This window comes from Lodderomyces elongisporus, chromosome 2 (genome assembly GCF_030384665.1).
Source record: "Lodderomyces elongisporus chromosome 2, complete sequence".
NCBI classification, from domain to species: Eukaryota; Fungi; Ascomycota; class Pichiomycetes; order Serinales; family Debaryomycetaceae; genus Lodderomyces; species Lodderomyces elongisporus.
This window is the reverse complement of record NC_083674.1, coordinates 2529613-2552388: the sequence shown is the minus strand read 5'-3', so window position 1 is coordinate 2552388 and position 22776 is coordinate 2529613. Positions and strand designations below refer to the sequence as shown.

Genomic DNA, 22776 nt, shown 5'->3' with positions numbered 1-22776 from the left:
CTTGCTCTCTGCTTCTGCGCGGGTGTGTGCTTGGTTCGACAGCCTTTTTTTGTGCGAGTGTGTTTGTGATTGTGTGTGTGTGTGTGTGTGTGTTTAATCGTGTCGGGTGTACTGCTCGTTCCCTATTGTTTACATTTTGATCGCACCGGCCACGACTCCTTCGTGATCATCACAAACACACAGCGGACATTGTTTTTTTCTTTTGTTTTTGGTGCTTTTTTTTATATTGTTTTTGCGTTCTGTACCAACTCTCGACGCTTGAATATTAAAGTGCAATAGGTATACGACGGAGATCGAGTGTGTTTTTTTTTTCTGTTTTCGTTTACTTATCGTTTGGGGAGAAGGGAGGGGGAAGAAGAAGAAGGAATTTCAATTAAATGCAACATGGTTCCCTTCGGCAAGCTTTTACATCAAGATGAAAATTCCGATTATAGAAAACAGATAGTTTCATTTATATTTAATTCTGCGTGTTCCTTTAGGTATATATAATCTATGGGGTACTTTACGAAAATGGAACGATATCTACATCAGACGAACCATCACTTTCTTCTCTTCCGCCACCTGCGTTGTCATCTACCCCATTCTTTATTCTCGCCTCTTTTGCTTGTAATCTTTTCTTCTTCATAAAATCCAAAGCAATCAATGAACTTCCATTGCCCAACTTCACCAAAGCTCTAAAATACAATTCTAATCTTTCAAACTCGTTATCTTGCTCGCAAATTTTCAGACATATTCGGAATACGCTCTGGGCCATAATGGCTCTGGCATCAAATAAAGTTTTGGAGATATAGAAATTATCCAGCTTCACGAAAACATCATCAAGAAAAGGTGCTGCAGAACCGGAAGCAGCTAATACGCCATTATCATTATTATTTTGTTCACCCTGTGTTTCTTGATTTCTTGTGTCCCTTGGTCCTTCTTGACCACTGCTGTCAGCTAACGAGCTAAGAGGCTTTATGAAAAACATCGAGTTCATTACTTTCAGCTTGAGTTCTCTAAGTAAAGGATGGGTTTTTGGTAGTTTCAATAGCCCACGCGTTGTAAGAAACTTGATTGCCATTGCACTAATATGCAGTTGTTCACTCCAGTCAAACCATGAGTAGTAAAGCGTGTCCCCATTAACAACTTCGCTTCCATAACATGAACTCAAAAGCTCAATCCTATCAGGTGCAGAATAGCTTGGGTGTGCTGGCGAAGTAGGAGGGATAAGAAACGTCTCTTTATCCACATCAGGAGCAATTTCATTCATTCTCGCCTTGTCCATCAACGCCATTATTCTAGTAACTCTGGTCCCTGAAATTTGAATGCCATTATGATCTCTCAATAAGTCAAGGCATTTCGTAAACTCGTCAATCAACTTGACAACATCAATGCTATAACCCAAAAATAAATTAAACTGGACCAGACGTGGATGGGGCAGAGTAAGCAAGTTGATTCGAAGTAACGCATCGTGGTATGGTACATTCCTTTCACGATTGAAATAACCAGTTTCAAGCCATATATGACTCATATCACTATAGTCCTTGCACGAGTCGGTCTTGATGATGTCATTAACGCGTGATATATTTTCCTTGACGTACTTTAAAGTTCCACCCAACGGATCATTCAACTCGGCTAGTGACTCAATCGCAAAGAACCAGGTCCTGGCCAATGCCAAACCATTAGAGATTTTTTCTTTGCTTGGGCATTGCCTTGTGATCTGTGTATACTTCATCAACAAGTCCTTAACTCCGCGAAGGTGGGTTTTCCAAGAAAGCGCCTTTGGTGGTGGTGGTGGAACCATCCCAAAATCATCATCAGAATTATTGCTATTATTATCATTATTATTAATAGTTTTAGTAGTAGTGGAATAAGAATTAATGTCACTGGTGCCAGAATGTTTTTGCTGGAAATATGTCATTGCCGTGAAACAAGAAGTGAGAACCAAGATTGTTAACAACAACTTTTCAATATCGTTGGCCATGGACCCTGCACCGGGACCATCAGCACTCGTATCCTGAGGAAATGCTTCGCTCAACAATTTCAAGCATATTGAAGTATATTTAGCTCGATTTTGTTCATGAACTTGTTTCCTAGTTTGTATAAACAGAAATGTAGCTGAGCTCGATAGGAGAGAAGTTAATAAGTACGAGCAGCCTTGCGAATACTTTAACAAAATTTTGACAACTTCATTGCTTTCAATATCCTGTGCAAAGGGGAAGAAATGGAACGATAGCTCCAGATTGGTTAATTTGTTCAAATATGCTTCGTGAGGTCCTGCCAAGTTGAAATTTTTCAATGTTGAGTCAATTAACTCTTTATTACTCCTCAATGGCTCATCATCATACAAAGGATTAGACTTGACAAATAGCTTATGACTGATTTCTTCAATCGGAAAATCAGGAAATGTATTTGTAGTGGCTATAGATACGTCATCGGCACTGATTGTACTCATGGGCTTGTGTGGTGATCGAAATTGCGATAGTGGGCCATTTTCATCCGATCCTATGCCGGTTGTAGATGCATTGTTTTGGTTATCATTTTCCGAATATACTTGTCTCTGTGGCATCAGCTCTTGCGACTGCTCTAGCTGATGATGTTGTTGGACAGGGTCAAAATAATTTGTCAGCTCGATGCCAAACATATTGAAAGAGTCATGTACTAATAATCTCGCATCATCAAACAATGTCCTCACTTCCTCTGGCGCAATACTTCCCCAATTGGTATCATTGAGAAAATCGTATTTTGGCGGTGATAATACATCGGCAATTTTGTATTTCTTGCAGCTTCCTGGAACATGCTTTGACTCCGTGGAAGATCCATCCATTGGCTGTTGGGTACTTTCAACAGGTGTGGATGAATTGGATGTTGCTGCTGCTGCTGCTGCTGCTGCTGTTGTTGTAGTTGTTGATGATGATGGTGGTGGCGCTGGAAGTGTCTGTGATAAATGGGTTGGTACTGGAGCTGGCGCTGGCGCTGGTACTTGTCCAGATGGTAATGTACCAGCTTCGCCAATCGATCCTGCTCCTATAGGTAATGCAACTGATGTTCCAATTGAAGCCCCAACCGATGATATTCCCTCATTAAGATTGCTACTACTGTTATTCTCGCCATGAATAGGAACATGTTGCTGTCGAATTGTGCTTGGTGGTGTTCGGATATTACTATTATTGCCTTGGAAATATCTAAACCCCGAGGGATGCTGCGCCAGCATCTGCAATGGTATCAGCAGCAGCGGCTGTGGTTGTAATGGTGTTGGTTGCTGTTGTTGAAGCGGTTGTTGAAGTGGTTGATGAAGTGGGAACGGGAGTGAAGGTGGGTGTTGTAGTACTTGCTGTGGAAGTTGTTGTGGCACTGGCAGTGACATATACAGTCCGTCTTGTCTAAATACCAAACCTTCGTTTCGTTCCAAAACGCTAGGCAACCCAAATTTTCTCTTGTGTATGCCGTTTCCGTTACCGTTATCAGCACCACTTTGATAATTTTCACCAGGTGCTAGATTTGTATTTCCATTATCCTCATTATTATACTCGTCTTTACCTTCCACAAATTTGTATCGTTGTACAGCTACACGATAAACACATGTTTTATTTAACCTTGAACAGTTATGACAGTCTGGTTTCGATTCATCACATTTGATTCGGCGCCGCTTACACTCAACACATCCGCCACGACTATATTTTCGTTTTTTGATTATTTTTTTGGGTGTGGATTCTGTTGAGGCATTTGAACCATTCTTTTGAGGCGTGGCTGCTGAGTAATTGAAATGTGATTGGTCCATGATAACCCAAACTTGCTATCGCAATCTCTGTTCTATTTTTTATGTTGTTTTTGTTTATCAAAACCAAAATGTATCGAGCAGATAAGTATCTAGTAAAGTCCGTCAGGAATTTACAGTGTAAATTTTTTTAGAAAAGGAATTGATATATTTCCGTCTTTATTTTTACTAGTGTGGAATTGGCTGATGCGTAATTTTTTTTTTTTTAATTTTTTTTTAATTTTTTTTTTTTGTTTAATTATTATGTTTTGAATTTGGTAATACAATTCCGTGGTAAACTTTTTAGTTTTGTAATTTTTTATTTGTATTTCTGGTAAGATTTTCTATGGATTTGGAGTTTTATATGTTGCTCTATCTTCTTCTGCAATTGTCATTTTTTTTTCAATCAACAAGTTAATGGGAAATCCTATCAACTAGGGATGGTAAAATTGAAATTGAATGAAAAAATAAATGAAAAGGAAGAGAAAGAGAAAGAGAAAGGAATTATTAAGAAAGTACTGAAAAAAAAAAGGGAAAGAAGATGATAATTAAATCACACATTGTAAAGTCCAAACCCCGAGCCCCAAACCCCAAACTCTAAAGCTGTGGATTCAGCTACATATGTACGACACTTTAATACGGAAAATCTTCTTTTTAAACAATATTTAGTAACAAATCATTCTAGTAACACTACTACTACCAACATCACTATGACAAAATCTACTTCTGGTCTCGTTGCACACAACTTATTACAAGTTTGGTTTGTCACCAATCAACTTGATTGCGGCATTGTTAATAGCAATCGTGCCTCTTTCGATAACATGGGTTTGGAAAATAACATTGTCACCTTCTTTCCATGCCAAAACTCTCAATGTTTCGCCTGGGTAAACAACACCAGTGAATCTAGCCTTGATCTCATCAAACATACCGAATTTGTCAATCAAAGCCTTGGCACTCAAACCGTAGGTACACATACCGTGCAAAATTGGTTTGGGGAATTTGGCACCCTTGGCAAAGTTGGGGTCAATGTGCAATGGGTTTCTGTCACCTGACAATCTGTACAAGGCAGCCAAGTCTTCAGAGACAGGAACATCAACTTGGTAATCTGGCTCTCTCTTTGGTGCAGGCCATGGGTTTGTAGCAAATGCTCTTCTGTCACCATAAGTCTTGTTGTCGGCTTGACAGTTTCTGATGAAATAAGTAGCTTCATTAGAGTAGACTGGTTGTCCGGTCTTATTGTCAACAGATTGAGATCCGTGAACAATCACCACATTGGTACCCTTTTGGGTAGTTTGCAATGGTTGGAATGACGTCTTGAGTTCACCCTCGGTTGGTGGTGGCCATTGGTGCACCTTTATGTAGTGTTCACCGTGCAACAAAAACATTGGGTTAAAGTTACGCAAGTACTTGGCAAATGAGTTTTGTGACTTACCAGAGTTGAAGGTAATCAAGTGACCAAATGTTGGAATGACTTGGAAGTCAGAGTCATTTTCATAAACATACTTCAATTGCTTCGTGGTAGCACCAAGAGCAATGTTGTACAAGATAACGTCTCTATCGTCAAACTTCCATACTGGATCGTCTTCCTCCTCTTCTTCTTCCTCCTCTTCCTCTTCGTCACCTTCATCCTCTTCTTCTTCATCTTCGTCATCATCGTCGCCACCAACGGCAGACAAGATAGCCATAGACGATTCAGTAGTAGATTTTGGATTCTCAGTGTCCTTGTCAAAGTCAACAATTTCATCCAAGTGGTCGGCAATAAACTCAACTTCAGTGTGTGCATCCTTGGATACAGCACCCTTGGCTCTCTGCCATCTAGTGTTACCAATCCAACCACCACCAGCTTCAAATGTCTCACCAGTAACTGGAACATTCTCTGATCCCAAAAACACCAACAATGGGGCAACTTGGTCTGCGTGGTACAAGTTCTTGTCCTCTTCTCTAAAGATGGTCAAGGTCATAGCGGTCTCAGCGTGTGGTGCAACAATGTTAACCTTGACATTGTTTCTTGCACCTTCAATGGCCAAAGTCTTTGACAATCCCAAAATGGCTGCCTTGGCTGAGGAGTAATTGGCTTGGCCAAAGTTACCGTAGATACCTGAAGTGGAGGTAATGTTAACGATTCTACCATACTTCTTCTCGCTCATAATTGGGAATGCCAAACGACACAAGTTAAAGGTACCCAACAAATGAACAGCTTGGACTTGGTCCCATTCAGCCTTGGACATCTTGGCAAAAGACCTGTCTCTCAAGATACCTGCATTGTTGACCAATACATCAATGGTTCCATAAGCCTTGAGCGCAGTCTCGATAATGGCATCTGCCTCAGTAGCGACATTGTGGTGATCAACAGTTGCTTCACCGCCAGCGGCTTTGATTTCTTCAACAGTCTTGGAGGCATCTTTGAAATCGTTAACAACAACCTTGGCACCGTACTTGGCAAACCATTTAGCATACTCTTTACCCAAACCAGCACCGGCACCAGTGATCAAAACAACCTTACCCTTTAATGACACTTGTGGTGCGCCACTAAGATCATTTGATGGCAATTCTCTTGCAGCCTTGGTCAATGAGGTATAGTCGTTCAACATGTTTGGATGCTGATTCTTCAACAATTCAGGCTTCTTGGAGTCATCAAAGTCAAGCACCTCGTTAAATCTCTTGGCGACCAATTCAGCAGTAAAAGTTTCATCTGGCTTAACAATGATACCTCCAGATCTTTCCCATCTGATTTGGGCATAGAATCCAGCAGCAACTTCAAATGTGAAACCAGTTAATGAGTCTTGGTCACTGGACAAGTACAACACCAAGGGAGCAACCTTTTCAGGACCCAATTTTTCCAAAATTGGTGGTGGCAAAATCTCCTCGGTCATTCTTGATCTGGCCAAAGGAGCAATTGTGTTGGCCAAGATATTGTACTTGGCACCCTCCTTGGCCAAAGTCTCGGCAAAACCAATCAAACCTGATTTAGCAGCCGAGTAATTGGTTTGGCCAAAGTTACCATAGAGGCCAGCTGGCGACGAAGTATTGACAACTCTACCATAGTTTTGCTTTTGGAAATATGGCCAAGCAGCCTTTGTCACGGCATAAGCACCGTTCAAGTGGACATCAAGAACCAATTTGAAATCCTTCTCGGTCATCTTCTTGATGGAGGCGTCTCTCAAGATACCTGCATTGTTGATGACAATGTGCACTGTACCGAAATTCTTTACAGCGGTCTCAACAATTTTATCACCGTCGAGAACGTTGTTGTAGTCAGCAACAGCAGTTCCTCCATTCTTCTTGATCTCGTCAACAACGACATCTGCAGCCTTGGAGTTACCACCTTGGCCATCCAAGGCACCACCAAGGTCATTGACAACAACCTTGGCTCCTCTTTTGGCAAATTCGAGCGAGTAATATTTACCCAAACCACCACCGGCACCGGTGATGATGACGACCTTATCTTTGAAACTTATTGGGGCCATCTTTTTTAAATATGATTTATAGTTTGTGTATGTGTAAGTATATATGAATAGCTAATTGATGGAAAAAGCTATACTGATTTAATATAAAATGGAGATAAAGGAAGAAAAAAAATATGGGGAAAATGTAAAAAACAAAGGTAAAATCAATTGGACATATAAGAAGAAGAAAAAGAAAAAGAAAAAGAAAAAGGAAAAGGAAAGTGAAAAAAAATGTGGGGAGAGAGAAGGAGGATTGGGGGTATATATATATATATGTATACGTAATTACAAGGTTGGGGAAATTTGCAAGGGGTGAGAGGGGAGTATGGGCATGAGTAGCAGCTATAGTTTTACACTTGTGCACACACATATTTACAAGCGACGGATAATAGAAGTAGAAAATAAAAAATAAAAATATAATAAAAAATAAAATAAAAAAATAAAACAAAATAAAATTTTGCGGGGGTGGGACAGGCACTGGGTACAACAACCATAGAATAACCGTGGTGTCTTTTTTTTTTTTTTCTTCGGGTCGTTGACTTTCCCTATTTACAACAAGAGGATTACTGTAGAACACCTTAGAATTACCCAAAAAAAAAAAAAGAGAACAAAATAAATAGGGAATTCTACAAACCGACAAACCCAAAGAAAAGACAAAAAATGAAAAATGAAAACCAGAACTAGAGAACGTATGTTACACCAGACCAAGGGCATTTAACAACAAAGGTATTTACTTACCATATGTTCCTGTCGAGGACCAAGGCTGACTCAATTAATGGAAATCAAATGTCTTTTTTTTTCACGTTTGCTTCTTCTGCGCTTGTGATAATGTTGTCAACTCTAGCGCATGGTAGTGTGTGTGCGTGTGTGCGTGTGCGTGTGTGCGTGTGTGCGTGTGTGCGTGTGTGCGTGTGCGTGTGTGCGTGTGCGTGTGTGCGTGTAGAAGCTGGCTAAGTCCGCTAAGGACCGAGGATATGCCTAATGCCAAATTAAAAAAAAAATAAGAATAAAAAAAATTTTGAAAATATAAAAAAAAAAGAAATGTGGAAAAAGAATAACTGGTATTATAGGAACAAATATTGGAGACTTTTTGCCTATAGCAAAAGTCCACCAGATAATTAGCATAACTGGTGAATGTATGAAGTTTCATAAGGTATGAATGGTCAACTCAGAGAAAGTAATGGCAACGGCAATTACAATGGCAATGACAACGGCAATAATGATAACATTTTACATTGTAAACTATATCGACTAATAGATTTTCTGCTCCATAGCGGTTACTATCGGTTATATATTGTCGCTAGCACCATCTTCATCATGTGGGGAAACACATTCAGTTTGTATCACCCCTCTCCTTCTCTCCTTCTCTCTCTCTCTCTCTTTCTCACTTAACCAAGAGCATAGGATGACGAAAGAAAATTACATTGAGAAAACCGTTGTGGCACAAGGTAGCGTTTTGACTCCCCTTCCCCTCTTTGACTTTCTCCCTCACACTGCTTCCCCCCCCCCCCCCCCCCCACCTCTCTGGTTTCTTCCAATCAAAAAATTTTTTTCTTCCCATGCTTTCCACACCCACTACAACTCAAAATCCAATTTTCCTTCTCTACCACTTACTGCCGCTCGGCGAAAGTAAATTTTCATTAAACATTTTGTAAAGCTCGGTCTGAATACAGGAAAAAAAAAAAAATTAAAAAGAAGAAGAAGTGACTTACTCAAAACAACCAAAAACCAAAAACCGATTCAGATCATCATCCTATAGTGTTTGCAAACCTTGCAACAAAGTAGATCTAATTGCTATTTAAACAAAACACCACCACAAAGCACCACCACAAACCCTCACGAGCCCGTACCCTACCCTCCTTCCCTCTTTTACCACTCAAAGCTACAAAACTACTACATAAACCCCGAATATTTTCACCAATACCCAAAAACTTTCGAAAGCGCGTAAACTTACAACTGCCTCATCTATCTACCTCTTATCCTTCTTTTTTTTAAAAATTTACTATTATCTATTAATAAACAAAATGTATATATGAATATATAACGAAAACAAAATGAAAAAAAAAATAAAAATAAAAATATGTAATTGTCCAATAATACCTTCAAAATTCATAGTCTCCTATGATTTCGATTTTTTTATAAAAAAAAATAATGACATAATAATGATAATAAAAAAAAATAGTTACTCCATCGCTTCAGGTTGATTTTAAATAATGATTGGGGGATGTGTGGGAATATTGGGAAATATTGGGAAATATTGAATTCATGGAATTTGGGGAAAAATCTTAGAATTCAATTGTTTTGGTCTGGGGAAAACCAAATTATTTTTTTTTCTATACTTGCAAGGAATAAAAGAAAGAAAAATAAAAAAAGAAACTGAAAAATGTTCAGAAACAAAAGAAGAATGAAACTCTTTTATTCTCTTCTCGATTCTCTTTCTCTATAACAAACAAATTGTAAACAACGTGGATAAAATATTTTTTTGGGGTTTTTTATTAAAATTTTTTTTTTGGAATTGTATTCTCTTCATCGAGAATAAGAAGTATTAGATTGAACTATGATTTTGTATTCTTCAATTTTTTTTTTAAAATGTTTTCACGAGGGGTGTTGAAAAAAAAGGTTGAGTTGTGAGGGGGTATGCAATGTGAGGATTAAAGGTTAAAAATGTAGAAACCAAAAGACAATAGCTCTTGAACATGTAATTCATTGGGGAAGATAAAATTACATCCTTTTGAAAACCATTGCCCTAATCAACACACTGATGATGTATTAAAAATTAATGCAAGGGAATAATCGTGTGAAAAAAACAAAATAAAAAATTTCATCACTTCCAAATCTAAGTAGATTTTTCGTGTTGAGTAGAAACTCTTTGCATGGAGACAAGGAAATCTTCCAAAGATCTAGAGTCTCTTTGGTGCTTTGCGCTTGGCTTACCGTTACAGAAGTTGTCAAAGGCTTGTGATTCACTCATCAAGTAGTATGCACCACCCATGACACAGAAGACACCAAATGACCAGACCCAGATACGCACAACAGTGACAATATCGGTCCAGTTTTGTGACCACCAGCCAAACAAGGTGAACATAGTAGCAATGATATCAACGATAAACACAGCACCAGACAATTGCCATGATGGGATTGATGACCAGAATGGACCTTGAGCTCTGGTGATGAAAATCAACCAGTTCTCAGTCAAGGAGATTTGCAAAAACAAAATACCGTCAAGACCACCAAAGTTTTGAATGATACCACCCTTTGGCAAGAACATGGTGGTCAAAGTAATCCAGGTACCAACAGCCAAAATTATTCCCAAAATGATGGACATACCCCACAATCTTGGGGTGTTCCACTTAACTGGTTTAGGGTCGTATGGAGCATTGTCGTAAGCAATGGCCAAGGTGGCAACATCAGCAAAGATAGCAATAAACACAACCAAGTCAATGTTCAAGGAGTGGTTCAAGATAGCAATCCACAAACCAAGGAACAATTCCAAGTGCAATGACAAAGCAATACGGTAAACAACATAAGAGTACATTCTGTGGAAAATTTGTCTCGAGGTCTTCAAGGCATCAATAATGGCAGACAAACCTGGGGCAAGGAAAACAATATCAGCAGCAGAACGAGCGGCATCGGTAGCACCTTCAACAGCAATACCAGTGTCAGCCTTCTTCAATGATGGGGCATCGTTAACACCGTCACCAGTCATGGCAACCAAGTAACCTCTAGATTGCAAAATCTCAACAGCGTTATACTTGTGTTGTGGGAAAACTTCAGCAAAACCATCGGCATTTTCAACAAAGTCAGCAATCTCGGAACCAGCCATGTCACCACCACCGGAAAGACCCAATCTGTCAGCATCGTAAATGTTAGTACCCAAACCCAATTGACGACAAGTTTCCTTAGCAATACCAACGGCATCACCAGTTAACATCTTGACTCTCAAACCCAATCTTCTAGCTTCGTTAACAGTAGCAGCGGTATCGTCTCTTGGAGGATCCATACATGGCATAATACCCAAGATTTCCCAGTGACCTTCACCTCTCTTTCTAGCAACACCAAGAGATCTGAAACCTCTAGAAGCAAATTCAGCAACGGTGTTTTGGTAGTTTTCGTGGATATCTTCAGGGATTGGGTGGTCATCTTCAACAGTCTTCAAGACGAAAAGTGGAGCACCTTTAACACAAATAATTCTTTCACCTTCTGGTGATTCAACAATAGCGGTAACCTTCTTTGAGACAGGGTCGAATGGTTGGAACTCGATAACCTTGTATTTTGGCAAAGCAGCCTTGGCTCTTGGGTAGTTAATCAATGATTTCAAAAAGGCCTTGTCAATAGCATCCAAACCCTTCTTCTTTCTTGAAGCAGCAAGACAAGCAGTCAACATCAAGTCATCTGGTTCGACACCTTCAACAGTGTATGGTTCGTGAAGAGACAACTTGTTCTTAGTCAAAGTACCAGTCTTGTCAGAACACAAGATTTCGACACCAGCCAAAGATTCGATAGCAGACAATTTTTGCACAATAGCTTGCTTCTTAGCCAAGTAAGCAGCACCGACAGCCATGGTGGTGGTAACGACAGCTGGCAAACCAACTGGGACACCAATAATGGTGATGGCCAAGGTGTATCTCAAGATTGGGACAATTCTAACAGTTCTGTAGAAACAAGCAACCCAGACAACCAACAAGGTAACAATGACAAAGACCAACAAGGTAGTACCGATACCGTTCAAGACTTCGGTAAAGTGACCAGTACCTGAAGAAGCCTTGTTAACCAAAGAAGCAGCTCTACCGACAAAGGTATTGTCACCAGTAGCGGTAACAACCATAAAGGCTTCACCAGTCTTGACAGTGGATGAGGAGTAACAGTTGTCACCGTGTCTCTTGTCAACAGCCAAGGATTCACCAGTGATAGCGGATTGATCAACTTGCAAAAGACAGTCTTCGGAAACAATTCTACCATCGGTTGGGATAACGGTACCGTCTTCCAATTGCAAAATGTCACCTGGGACAACTTCATTGGCTGGGATTTCAACCAATTGACCGTTACGGACAACCAAGGCGGTGTTGGCCAAGGTCTTCTTCAATTCATCAACAATGGAACCAGCTTGGTATTCTTGGATGAAACCGACAAAAGCATTCAACAAAAGCAAAGCACAGATAACACCGAAATCGACCCAATCTTCCAAACCGGCAGCCAAGACGGCAGCGGCCTCCATAACGAATTGAATTGGACCAACAAAGAACATGGCGAATTTAACAACCAAGTTTTCACTTTCCTCAGCCATTTGATTCAAACCATATCTCTTTCTTCTCTTGTGGACTTCGTCGTCGGTCAAACCGGTTCTTGGGTCGGTTTGCAAGAGTTCTTCTGGGACGGCTTTGAAGGAAGCTTCATTGTCTTCCTCTTCTTCTTCGTCAATTGCACCTGGGTTGGATTGCAACTCAGCGACTAAAGCGTCAATGTCTTCATCTTCGTCGTCAGATTGATTCTTCTCAATCTTTTCGTTGGTAGGTTGTGTAGCACTCATTTTTATTTTAAGAAAAAATTTGGTGACTTCAACAACTCAGATTTCTACAGATGGTAGTGGTAGTAGTAGTACTAGTAAAGGGTGAAAGTGATAGAAGTGAAGGTTGTGAAAGAAAAATGAAAGTGAGTAACTATAAGGAAGAAGAAAAGAAAAAAGGAAAAAGAGAAAAAAAAAAGAAGAGAAAAAGTTTTTTCAAGAAAAGGTCTGAATTTAAATTGTTGATCGAGCAAGAGGGAATTGGCACTGGTTTTATGTTTGACAATCTCTAAAGCTTCGGCAGTTGAGTTATTTAGTAGTTTGAGGGATATGGGATAGTAGGAAGTATAGTAATAGTAATAATAATAAATAAAATAAAATAAAAATAATAATAATAGTAAATTTTATTGAGAGAGAGAGGGAGAAAAAGGCCTCTTCCTGTTGTAGATGTGTTCTTTGTTTTCGTTTCGTTTCTTTTTTTCTTTTCTTTTTTTTTTTTTCTGTTTTGTTTTGTTTTGTTTTCTTCTGTTTTGTTACAATTTGAGTGAATTATTATTGTTAGAGTGCAGCTGCACCTAAAATAAATAATTAAATAAAAAAAAAATATTTAAAAGCTTGTTGATTGATGTCAAAACGGCAATCTTTCCCGTGCTAGACGATACAGGCAGCTTTGTAGATTACTCTATGTATGTGTGGGTGTGTTGGTAGGTGTGTGTGGGTGCACTGCTTAACTTTTCTGCTTAAAGAAGTATTATAAACACAAATGCACAGAGTATTAAATGTAGTCTGTCTCTCTCTCTCCCACTCTGTCTCCAGCTTTGTAACTCTCTCAGTTGCAGATTCAGTAAGGCAGAATTATAAAGAAAAATTAAAAATTAAAAAATTAAAAATTAAAAAATTAAAATCCCTCATGGCACAATATTGATATATGTTATATGCAGTATGTATGAGGTTTTTTTCTTTTTTTCATTCATTCCTTACACATATACATATTCATGTTCATTAGTCCTTGCAAAAAAAAAAAACATTTTTAGCATATAATGCACGCCCTTATTGCTTCTGCCATATTCTTTTTCCACACTGTTTTGTTTCCGGACGGTTATAAAACAGCTAAATGGAAAAATTAAAATAAAATAAAATAAATTAAATTAAAGAGGAAGAAAGAAGAAGAGAGAAGAGAGAAGAGAACAATCTTTGAAGAGCAGAAGCTACCACCTGTTGCCGCCATCTGCTAGCTGCCAGCTGCCATAACAATGCATCTCAACAAAGTGTCAATCTGATTTAAATTGCAATTTATCTGAATTTAAATTTGAATTGATTGGATAGTTCAATCTTTTGCTTAATTTTATTTTATTTCATTTTATTTTATTTTATTTTATTAGTTTGTTTGTTTGTTTGTAATGTGATCGGCTGGAAAGGAAGAAAGAGATAGTGGAATAACCTTTATATTAGATACTAGTTGTGCTTTTCTTTACACACACACACATACACACACACATTCCCTATGTTCCTGCTGCCTACTCTTTTCCCCTCCTCTTGTTTTGTCTCTCTCTCCCCCCCCCCCCGCAGCCAAAACATCGGTCCCCCCACTCCCACTTCTTCTACATTTGTGTGAGCATTAAAAAGACATCCACACTTTTTTTTTTAAAAAAAAAAAAAATAAAAAAAAATTTCATCTATATGGATATTCTTCGGAACACACTTTTCTTTTTTTGTTTTCTATATTTTTTTCTCTTTCTGTCTGTTCTTTTCACCGGTTAATCATACATAGGATCCTGTTCCTCTCTTTACCGTCTTAGATCCCACCCTCTTTTTCTTTTTCTTTTTCTTCTTCTCTTTTGCTCTTTTGCTCTTTCAATAGCAAGCACCACCAAGCACTATTAGAAAAAAAACATTTTTATTCTCCAACCTTCCTTAATCTTTTTCCCTCTTATTTCTTTTGCTTCCTTCTGCTCATCTGCGCTTATTCACAACTTCCCACTATGTTTCTACTTTTGACTATTTTAGAAGGTTGATTACTAAGTGAGGCGGGTAGTGTTTTCTGGCTACAGCTTTTCTATTTTTCTTTTTGTCTCTTGTCTCTTGTCTTTTGTCTTTTGTCTTTTGTCTATTTTCTCCTCTCACACTCTCTCTCTCTCTCTCTCTCTCTCTTCCCAGCCAGCTTTATTTTTTTAACCCAAATGGCTTCACCCAGCCCTCAAATTTTATTTTCCTCTCGTCTCTCTCTCTCTCTCTCTCTAATTTTTTTTGATTTTTAGCCCCGTAGCCTTATCTCATCCGTACCAACAGAACAAGGTAAAAAGAACCAAAAAAATTAAAAAAAAATATTTTAATTCGAACCGACCGGTGGGATAGACTTTGACCCAGAGACTGATTAAAAGATAAATTTTTCAAACAACCTGGAAGCAAGAGGAGGAGGAAAAAGAAAGAAAAAAAGAGCTCAGGGCACAAAAAGTAGAGCTGTAGCTAGTGATGATGCACCATATCCTATAACCAAAGCACATCATCTTCCTCAAGTTTCTCTTTTCTTACCCTCTCGCACTACTAATCCATTTTTCTTTGTTTCTTTCTTTATCATTATTATTATTATTTTTTTTTGTTTGGTTTGGGTTCGACATTCCTATAACCAGTTTTTGAAATACCTCAGCAAGCAAGTAACGGCAGTGGTAGCAACTAATTCGTAAAAATAGCTTAACCAATGGAACCAGTACAACTGGTAATACAACTGGTAATACAACTAGTAATACAACTAGTAGTTCTACACAGTAGTCTAGTACATATACTAGTATATGCACTTGAGTGCACTACATTTCACTTATTATCTCCACCTTACTCTACTCCCTCCATCGTCTCCCTTCTTCTTTCCCCTTGATCCTATTATCTTAAAATCTCATTATCTCATTAGCCCTTTAGCCCTTTTTTCCCCCTTACTCACATACCCACAGACACACACACACACACACACACACAACGTACTTCATATACTGCGTACTCCTTTCGCCAATAAAACAAGGTGTTTCAAGTTAAACAATAGTCTATCTATTATGAACAATCAAAGATAGAAAATATATAATATATATGGACAAAATTAATAAACCAAGATGGCTTTGTCTCTGAAACCAAAAAAAAAACAAAAAAAAAAAACTATTGTATATCCTCCAAAATCTAATTCTGACTCTTTCTTCTCCATTCCCCACCAGAGAAAGAAAAAGAGAGAAAAGAACCATTAATATCAGTACAAGAGGTTTGGTTAGTCTGTTTCAATATTTTGTTAAAATCTCCCTTTTTTTTTCTCTCAATCCTAATCGTTTATTCTAATTTTAGTCTTGATATTCCGACTTTTTGTTTTGTTTTTTTCTGGTTCCTTTTTATTTTTATTTTTTTTAACAAGTTTTGCACCAAAAATTTGTAAGATTTGCAATCATAAAAACATGGATACTCCGGCAATTCGACTATTTGTATAGTATTGGATCAAGAGATAAGGTGATAATATTAATACAGTCTTAGCGGAAGAGTGCTATTAGCAACCAAAGCATGTCGACATATTGAACACATGCCTCCCTTTAAGCAAGCACATGTTGATATTCACTACTTAGTGCCAGCGCAAGTATATCAAAATAAATGTTTTTAACTAAAGAAAAAAACGTTTATTTGAAACAATATATTCATTCGATTGAAACATGGGAGGAGCAGAAGAAGAAGATGATGATTGCTTGCACCAAAACCTTTGTGATTTCTCTTTTTTTTTTATCTTTTACATTGCTCTTCTCCTTCTCCCCTGTCTATCCTACCAAAAGCAACTGTTGAAGTATCTGCTTCTACGTTACAGTATGGAACTGTTCTGGGAAGGGAGGGAGCATCGAGAGCATGAAGAAAAAGAATAGTACCGCCACGTGGTTGTATTCCGTTTCTTTAGTTTCATTTTTCTACATGTACACCCACCCACTACATCTAAATTGCCAAGATGTCTTTGTAGCCCTCCCCACACACCACACACCACACATACAAATACATACAGATACGAGAGAGAGAGAAAGAGAGGGTGGTGTGTGTGTGTGTGATTGAGGAGATAGACCTTGTCTGGTGATGAGAGAAGAAGAAGAAAGAATAAAAAATAAAAAATAAAAAAAATAAAATTCTGAAATTCGAGGATTGGGTTCCAATTTTGACTTCTCTCTTTCCACCACTTAAACCAACCAATTATCCACAAAGGCGGCACAATTTTGTTCTGTTTCTCCTCAGTGCGCTTCCCTTACCTTCCCACTCCCCCCCCACCCTCGCGTCCTTGAAACTTGTAAGCACCAACCATAAATGATTTATTTGTACATAATGTCACCTTACTCCATTAATCACAAAAAGCAGAAAAGAAACAAGTATCTGGTCTCACGACCAATCCCAATCTCGCAAAAACATTCTTATCTTGATTCCAATTGTACCAACTTTGATACACACAAAACCAAACTGTAAAGAAGAGAAATCTTGTTTTTTTTAGTTTTAGTTTTTGTTACTGTATTGGTTTATACCCGATGGTGCAGTGGCCTAAATAAAGAGAAAGATCCAATCAAATAATCGTCTCTTTTCGTTTGGTAAGCACGGCAAATGAGCCTCAAAGCAAATAACAATAAAAATATAAATAATTTTTTCTTTCCTTTTTTTTTTTCACACACATACACAGTTCTTCCGTTCGGATTTAATAATTCCGTCTTTACCACCGAACAATAAAAAGAAATAGAACGATGTGGTTGTTTAACCGTTGTTCGCAGTGTCCGTTTCATCTGGAATAGCTTGCCCTTAGCTCCGAGAAACACACACCGGACCGAGACTCATACTCACAAACAAAAAAAAAAAAATTAAACATCTTTCTCTTGCCTCCTTTTTTCTTTTTTTTTTTTTTTTTTCCCTTTCTTTCTTTTTCATTAAATTCGTCGGTTCCTCTATAGTGTCTAGACACGTTGAAGAAGTATGCAAAGGATTACTTCAGCTCGGCTTTCTAGTTGACGTCATCCTCAGCCCTATTTTCATCTTTGCCTATTGTCCTTTTTTTTTCCTTTCCTTTCCTTTATTTTCTTTTTTTTTTTCCTTTCCTTTATTTTCTTTTTTTTTTTTTTGTTTCCTTTCAAAGTCTTACATCCGAGTGATTTATTTTGTATCTATAAAAATACGTTAGGGCTTTAAGCACGGTTAACATCAAAATTCCTTGTCTTTCTTTATTTCTTTATTACTTTTCTATTTTTTTTTTTTTTCTTCAGGTTTTATTTCATATTTTTTTTTTTGTTTTGTTTCGAGACGTGTCATGTACGCCATATGGAAACTATACGTTAACGGGTATCGTCGGTACGTTAAAATGGACTGGCTGATTTTTTTTTTTTTTAATTTAATTTGAATTTGAATTTGAATTTGAATTGCACACACACTACTTAGAGTAAGATTATTCATCTACTTTTGATCTTTCTAATGCAATTAATGTTCATTTAACTTCTAAACCATTCTTAAACAAGTTTATAGTTTACCCCTTCTTCCCCCATTTCATCATATTTCTTTTTGTTCCTCTTCTTCCCCTCCTTGCCACTCCTCATCTTCCACTTCAATGGCCTGTACATTGATCCAATAAGATACAATACACACCCACAGAACCTAAACACCGCCAAACCAGCAACGATCCACAATATAATCGACAAGAATATCTCTGAATTACCTGCAATCGAACCATCGGAATTAGTACTCAGTTTCTTTGTCATAATATCCACACCCATGGTCCTCAACACCACAGCAATCAAAATGGCATTGGTCAACATCCAAATCAACACCGTAACTGTTCTAATAAACGCGTAATACGAATCATCCTTAAATTTCTTTGCATTGATTTTGTCAACTTCTTCAGCATCATTTTTGGCGTTCAAATTCTTTAGTGACTCCAAATTGGTCAAGTAAACATCATTGAGCTCGTGATTCACCTCGGGTGCAACCAAAACGATATTCTCGTCATCGGCACCAATAAACTTTGCCGCACCTAAATCCTTGGCAGCCTCAACACCTTTAGTACCCCACGACACATCATGGATATTACAAAACGAATATATGTTTAGCACATTGATATATGTAGGCGACAACAACACATACTGAACAAAGGACGTAAACATAAAACTAGGCTGCCCGTAAAGAAATGCACCAACAAAGTAAAGAATATATGTAGACACCATCGATACAACCAAATCACGAAACTTTTGGTTCGTAAAAATCATTGTTACTTTAAAATCATCCTTGTGGGCATCAATGATAGATGTCGCAGTATGCACAGCAAGAAATATCGCAGAAAACATCATATACGCCATCATAATGGCAAAAATGTATGTCACCACAAGATAAAACTTTCTTGTTCCACGAGGTGAATTACCAAATGCCAAAACAAACGTAACAACAACACACCCAACATAAAACCACTCAAAGATCACCGCCAAGTAACGACCCACATCGAAATTCATGTCCAGCGCCCCAAGATTAGCAGTCAAAATACGAAACACTAAGAAAAATGACGCAAGGGAAAACCACGACACAAGGATCGTCACTAATTGATAATAAAACTCCAACTGCAAAAAAAGTTTTCTAAATAGAGAATGGTTCGACCGCCAAATCTTGGTCCAGTGGAAAACTGCATACGCAGCAGCAAACATTGATCCGTTAAGCCAACGTCTTCGTTGAAGCACAAACTCATCAATATGTTCTGGTACATCAGTCTCTGCCTTGGCTTCTTTAACATACCTCAACCGATACTTGTGTCCACGTTTTGCAACCAACTCAAAACAAAGAATTCTATCTTCGGCCAAATACATATTCGATGTAAATATCCCAGCCTCTTCAAAATTACGCTCCTTAATCTCTCTTTCATCATCTTCTTCTTCTCCTTCTCCTCCTGCTCCTGCTCCTGCTCCTGAACTTCCACCAATATGTGAATTCTGATGCAAGTATTCTCCTTTAAAGTACTTCTCCAATGGCCCCTCACCATTGACATTAAGCAATGCCTCATATCTATAGGCACTAAAGGCACCGGGCAACACTGATATAAAACCAAACACACTTTCCATCGGTTTATCTAATATATTAGAAATCTTATACTCAAAGTTTTGTGCTGCAACCAACGGGTTAGCCAAAAGTTTTTTTCCTGGACCCAACGATGTTCTCATCTCACCACATGCTCCAGCAACATTTTCATCCTTAAACGATCGCCAGAGGTAAAAAAACGCATCCTTTGACGGTTTAGTACCACAATCAAGTAACATTATAACTTTTGGATTCAAAATTGGCGCGAATGCTTGGAAACACCAACGATGAGAGTTAATTTTCCTGGCATTATGTTCCTTAAGACAAAACAAAAACTGTACAGGTGTTTTATTCCTTGTGAGGTTAACCTGATGATCGGTAATTGTGTCAATACCAACTGTGGATGTGTATTCGTATATGTGTGATTTCACCGACTTGTCGTTAATCTTTGATTTGGCATATCCATCCTGGTAGACGCCCAATGCCGTCAACAATACCTTGGTTTTCTTGTTCAAATGCAATCTTCCATCGGCAACGATACAAACAACAACTTTTTTCCAAGAATCGTCGCCCCAAGTCGAGTCGGATCTTTTGGTTAAATCGGCAATATTTTCAAAAACACCCTTTAATGTTCTTGCCAACAAGTTTTCATCTTCATTATACATGGTGATGCAAATCATAATTTCTGTCTCTCTACGTGGTTCATATAATGCCTGGCGCAAATTGTAATTGAGCTTGGTATAATTCGATGGTCCGCACGTTGCTGCAGTGTACCTCATAAATTTCATTTCACTGGCCTTGCTTGTATGCTCATCTCCGTACCTTTCGAGTAAGGCTCTTGGTGCCGGCGCATCAATCACATAATTACCATTGATCAATTTGGCTTTTTTGATTGTTTTCGTGTAAGCTAATTTCTTGAACTCTTCATCATCAAAAGTGATTGTTGATCCTCGACTCTTGGACTTTTTCAAAGTTCCTCCACCATTGAGAAATTTGCTGCTTTTTTTGGTCATTCTTCTCCGCATTGTAGTGGCACGACGTATGAGATCAGCATCATCAGATGAGAATAGACTATCATCATCAAACATATCATCGCTGTCATCATCATCATCAACAACAACAGCTGCTCCTGTTTCATCCTCTTCCCCATCATACGCGGCATCAACTAAAGGATTTATCATGTAATCATCACCCGATACAACCTCCAAATTAGATCTGTTGCGTCCGTGTCCTCTATACTCCATACCTGCACCCATTCCATCATCACCTTCCTTTTTTTTTCCTTTTTTTTCCGCGTCTACGTCATAATCACCAAAAGCACCGCTATTGCCTACTGAGCCAAAACTCCCTAATTCAAAAGTGTTTGTTCTCACAGTTGGGTTATATGCAATTGGAGGGTACTTTATTCCTGAGTCATCAGATTTAAACTGAACAGTCTTTTGACGTCGTGGCGAGGAGTCTCTAAACATATTTGCGCTTTCGTCATCACTGTCAAAACCATAGTCAAAGTCATCTAACTTTTTATAATCGTCACTGTAAGCTGTTCCAGAAGATGAAGAGCCCGTTGCATCACGATGACCATGCTCTCTGGAAGGAGACGATGAACCCCGCAGTTGCTGAGTATAAATCCCATATGGTTGGTACCCACCAAAGGGACTCACCAAAGGGTATGCAGCACCAGGTGTAAATGGGTTACTGGCCAGATATATTGAAGAGTAAGGTTGTTCCTGTTGTTGTTGCTGATGTTGCTGATGTTGCTGCGTCGGCAGGTGCAGAAAGTCTTCGTCCTCGTTTGCATCGTTAAACAAATCATCATCCTCTTCTATTAAGCCGCCGTTCTCTTGTATCAAGTCATCCTCTTCTTCAGTATATTTATGCAGCCTCCTTGACATTTTCTACTTTTCTTTTTTTTCGTTTTTTTTTGTCTTATGTGAAAGCTCTAAGCCTTGTTTCAGTAATAATCTAAAGGGAATTCAACAGGATTTGTAAGTGAACAAAAGAATTAGAAACGAAAGTAAACAATCGAAAAGAATCAACAATAATGATACTTGAGGATTGCACAAGGTAGAATGAGTAATGGTGGTTGTATTAGTAGTATCAGCGATAGTCAATCAAAGAAGGAAGGGACAAAAAAAAAGAAAAAAGAAAAAAGAAAAAGTATCACTTATTTTAAAATTGTCGAAAAATGATTTATTTAAATTTAGACGTTATAGAATAGTACCCCTTAAATTAGTTATGAACATAAGTAGAAGTATATGTATATGTCTACTTATATGTTGATGTGTGGTTCTGGATATAAACTTAGAATTGAAGGGTATCTAATAATACCTCAAAGAGCTTTATTTTGTCAAATCATTTTCCTCTTGAGGCAATACAAAGCTTTGGAGATGGGTGTTTGGAGTGTTTCTTAAAATAGTTGTTTATGAACAGTGTTTACGATCTGCATGTTTCGGGTAAGCCAAAGATCCACTTCATTATGCAGGATGCAGCCGCAGCCGCCGAAAACAAGGGCCTTTTCTTTTTCCCTTCTTTTCTTTTTGGGGGGGGGGGAAACAGTGTCGTCAAAAAAGTTAATGTCGTAAATGTAGAAAAATGTGTGTGTGTGCGTGTGTGTGTGTGTGTCATAAAAAAGATGGAGAGGTATGATGAAAAGAGAGGGTAGTGCTCTGTTGGTCTATGTCACTCACAGACACACACACACACACACACACAAAAAAAAAACAGAGGCTTCTTACACGTATAGTTTTTTGGAGGCTTTTTTTCTTTTTCTTTGTTTTGTTTTTAGTTCATTACCTCCCATAATATTTTACATCAGTGTCACAATGTACTTGTCAATTCTCCTCCTTATACTATATAGAGTGTAATCAACATAAGAAAGCTGCTATTTATTAGTAGCAAAAAGTGATTGAAGAATAATTTGCAACTGAGACTATGATTGTATCGAACAATTCCACAAATCAGCTTCTAACAGTAGCATAGTGTTCGACTCTAATCTTGGTGTAAGCCTTGAATGTTTACAATTACATAATAATTCTGATTTTTTTTTTACTTGT

General features: G+C 38.2%; 4 protein-coding genes across 4 annotated transcripts; all 4 read right to left on the bottom strand. All coding sequences in view use genetic code 12, as the record gives it.

The window, feature by feature from the left end:
• Nucleotides 1-502: 502 nt before the first annotated feature.
• On the bottom strand, nt 503-3760 carry PVL30_002239 (uncharacterized protein; the record flags this gene model as incomplete). The annotated part of the gene is made up of 1 exon (XM_001527334.1): nt 503-3760. The coding sequence occupies one exon, from the start codon at nt 3758-3760 to the stop codon at nt 503-505; it is 3258 nt and encodes a 1085-aa protein (XP_001527384.2).
• A 725-nt stretch (nt 3761-4485) lies between these two features.
• Nucleotides 4486-7203, bottom strand: FOX2 (bifunctional hydroxyacyl-CoA dehydrogenase/enoyl-CoA hydratase fox2; the record flags this gene model as incomplete). Its single annotated transcript, XM_001527333.1, has 1 exon — nt 4486-7203. The coding sequence occupies one exon, from the start codon at nt 7201-7203 to the stop codon at nt 4486-4488; it is 2718 nt and encodes a 905-aa protein (XP_001527383.1).
• A 2815-nt stretch (nt 7204-10018) lies between these two features.
• PMA1 (plasma membrane H+-ATPase) lies at nt 10019-12709 on the bottom strand (the record flags this gene model as incomplete). The annotated part of the gene is made up of 1 exon (XM_001527332.1): nt 10019-12709. The coding sequence occupies one exon, from the start codon at nt 12707-12709 to the stop codon at nt 10019-10021; it is 2691 nt and encodes an 896-aa protein (XP_001527382.1).
• A 5465-nt stretch (nt 12710-18174) lies between these two features.
• PVL30_002236 (uncharacterized protein) lies at nt 18175-21615 on the bottom strand (the record flags this gene model as incomplete). Its single annotated transcript, XM_001527331.1, has 1 exon — nt 18175-21615. One exon carries the CDS (start codon nt 21613-21615, stop codon nt 18175-18177), a length of 3441 nt encoding a protein of 1146 aa, XP_001527381.2.
• Nucleotides 21616-22776: the final 1161 nt, after the last annotated feature.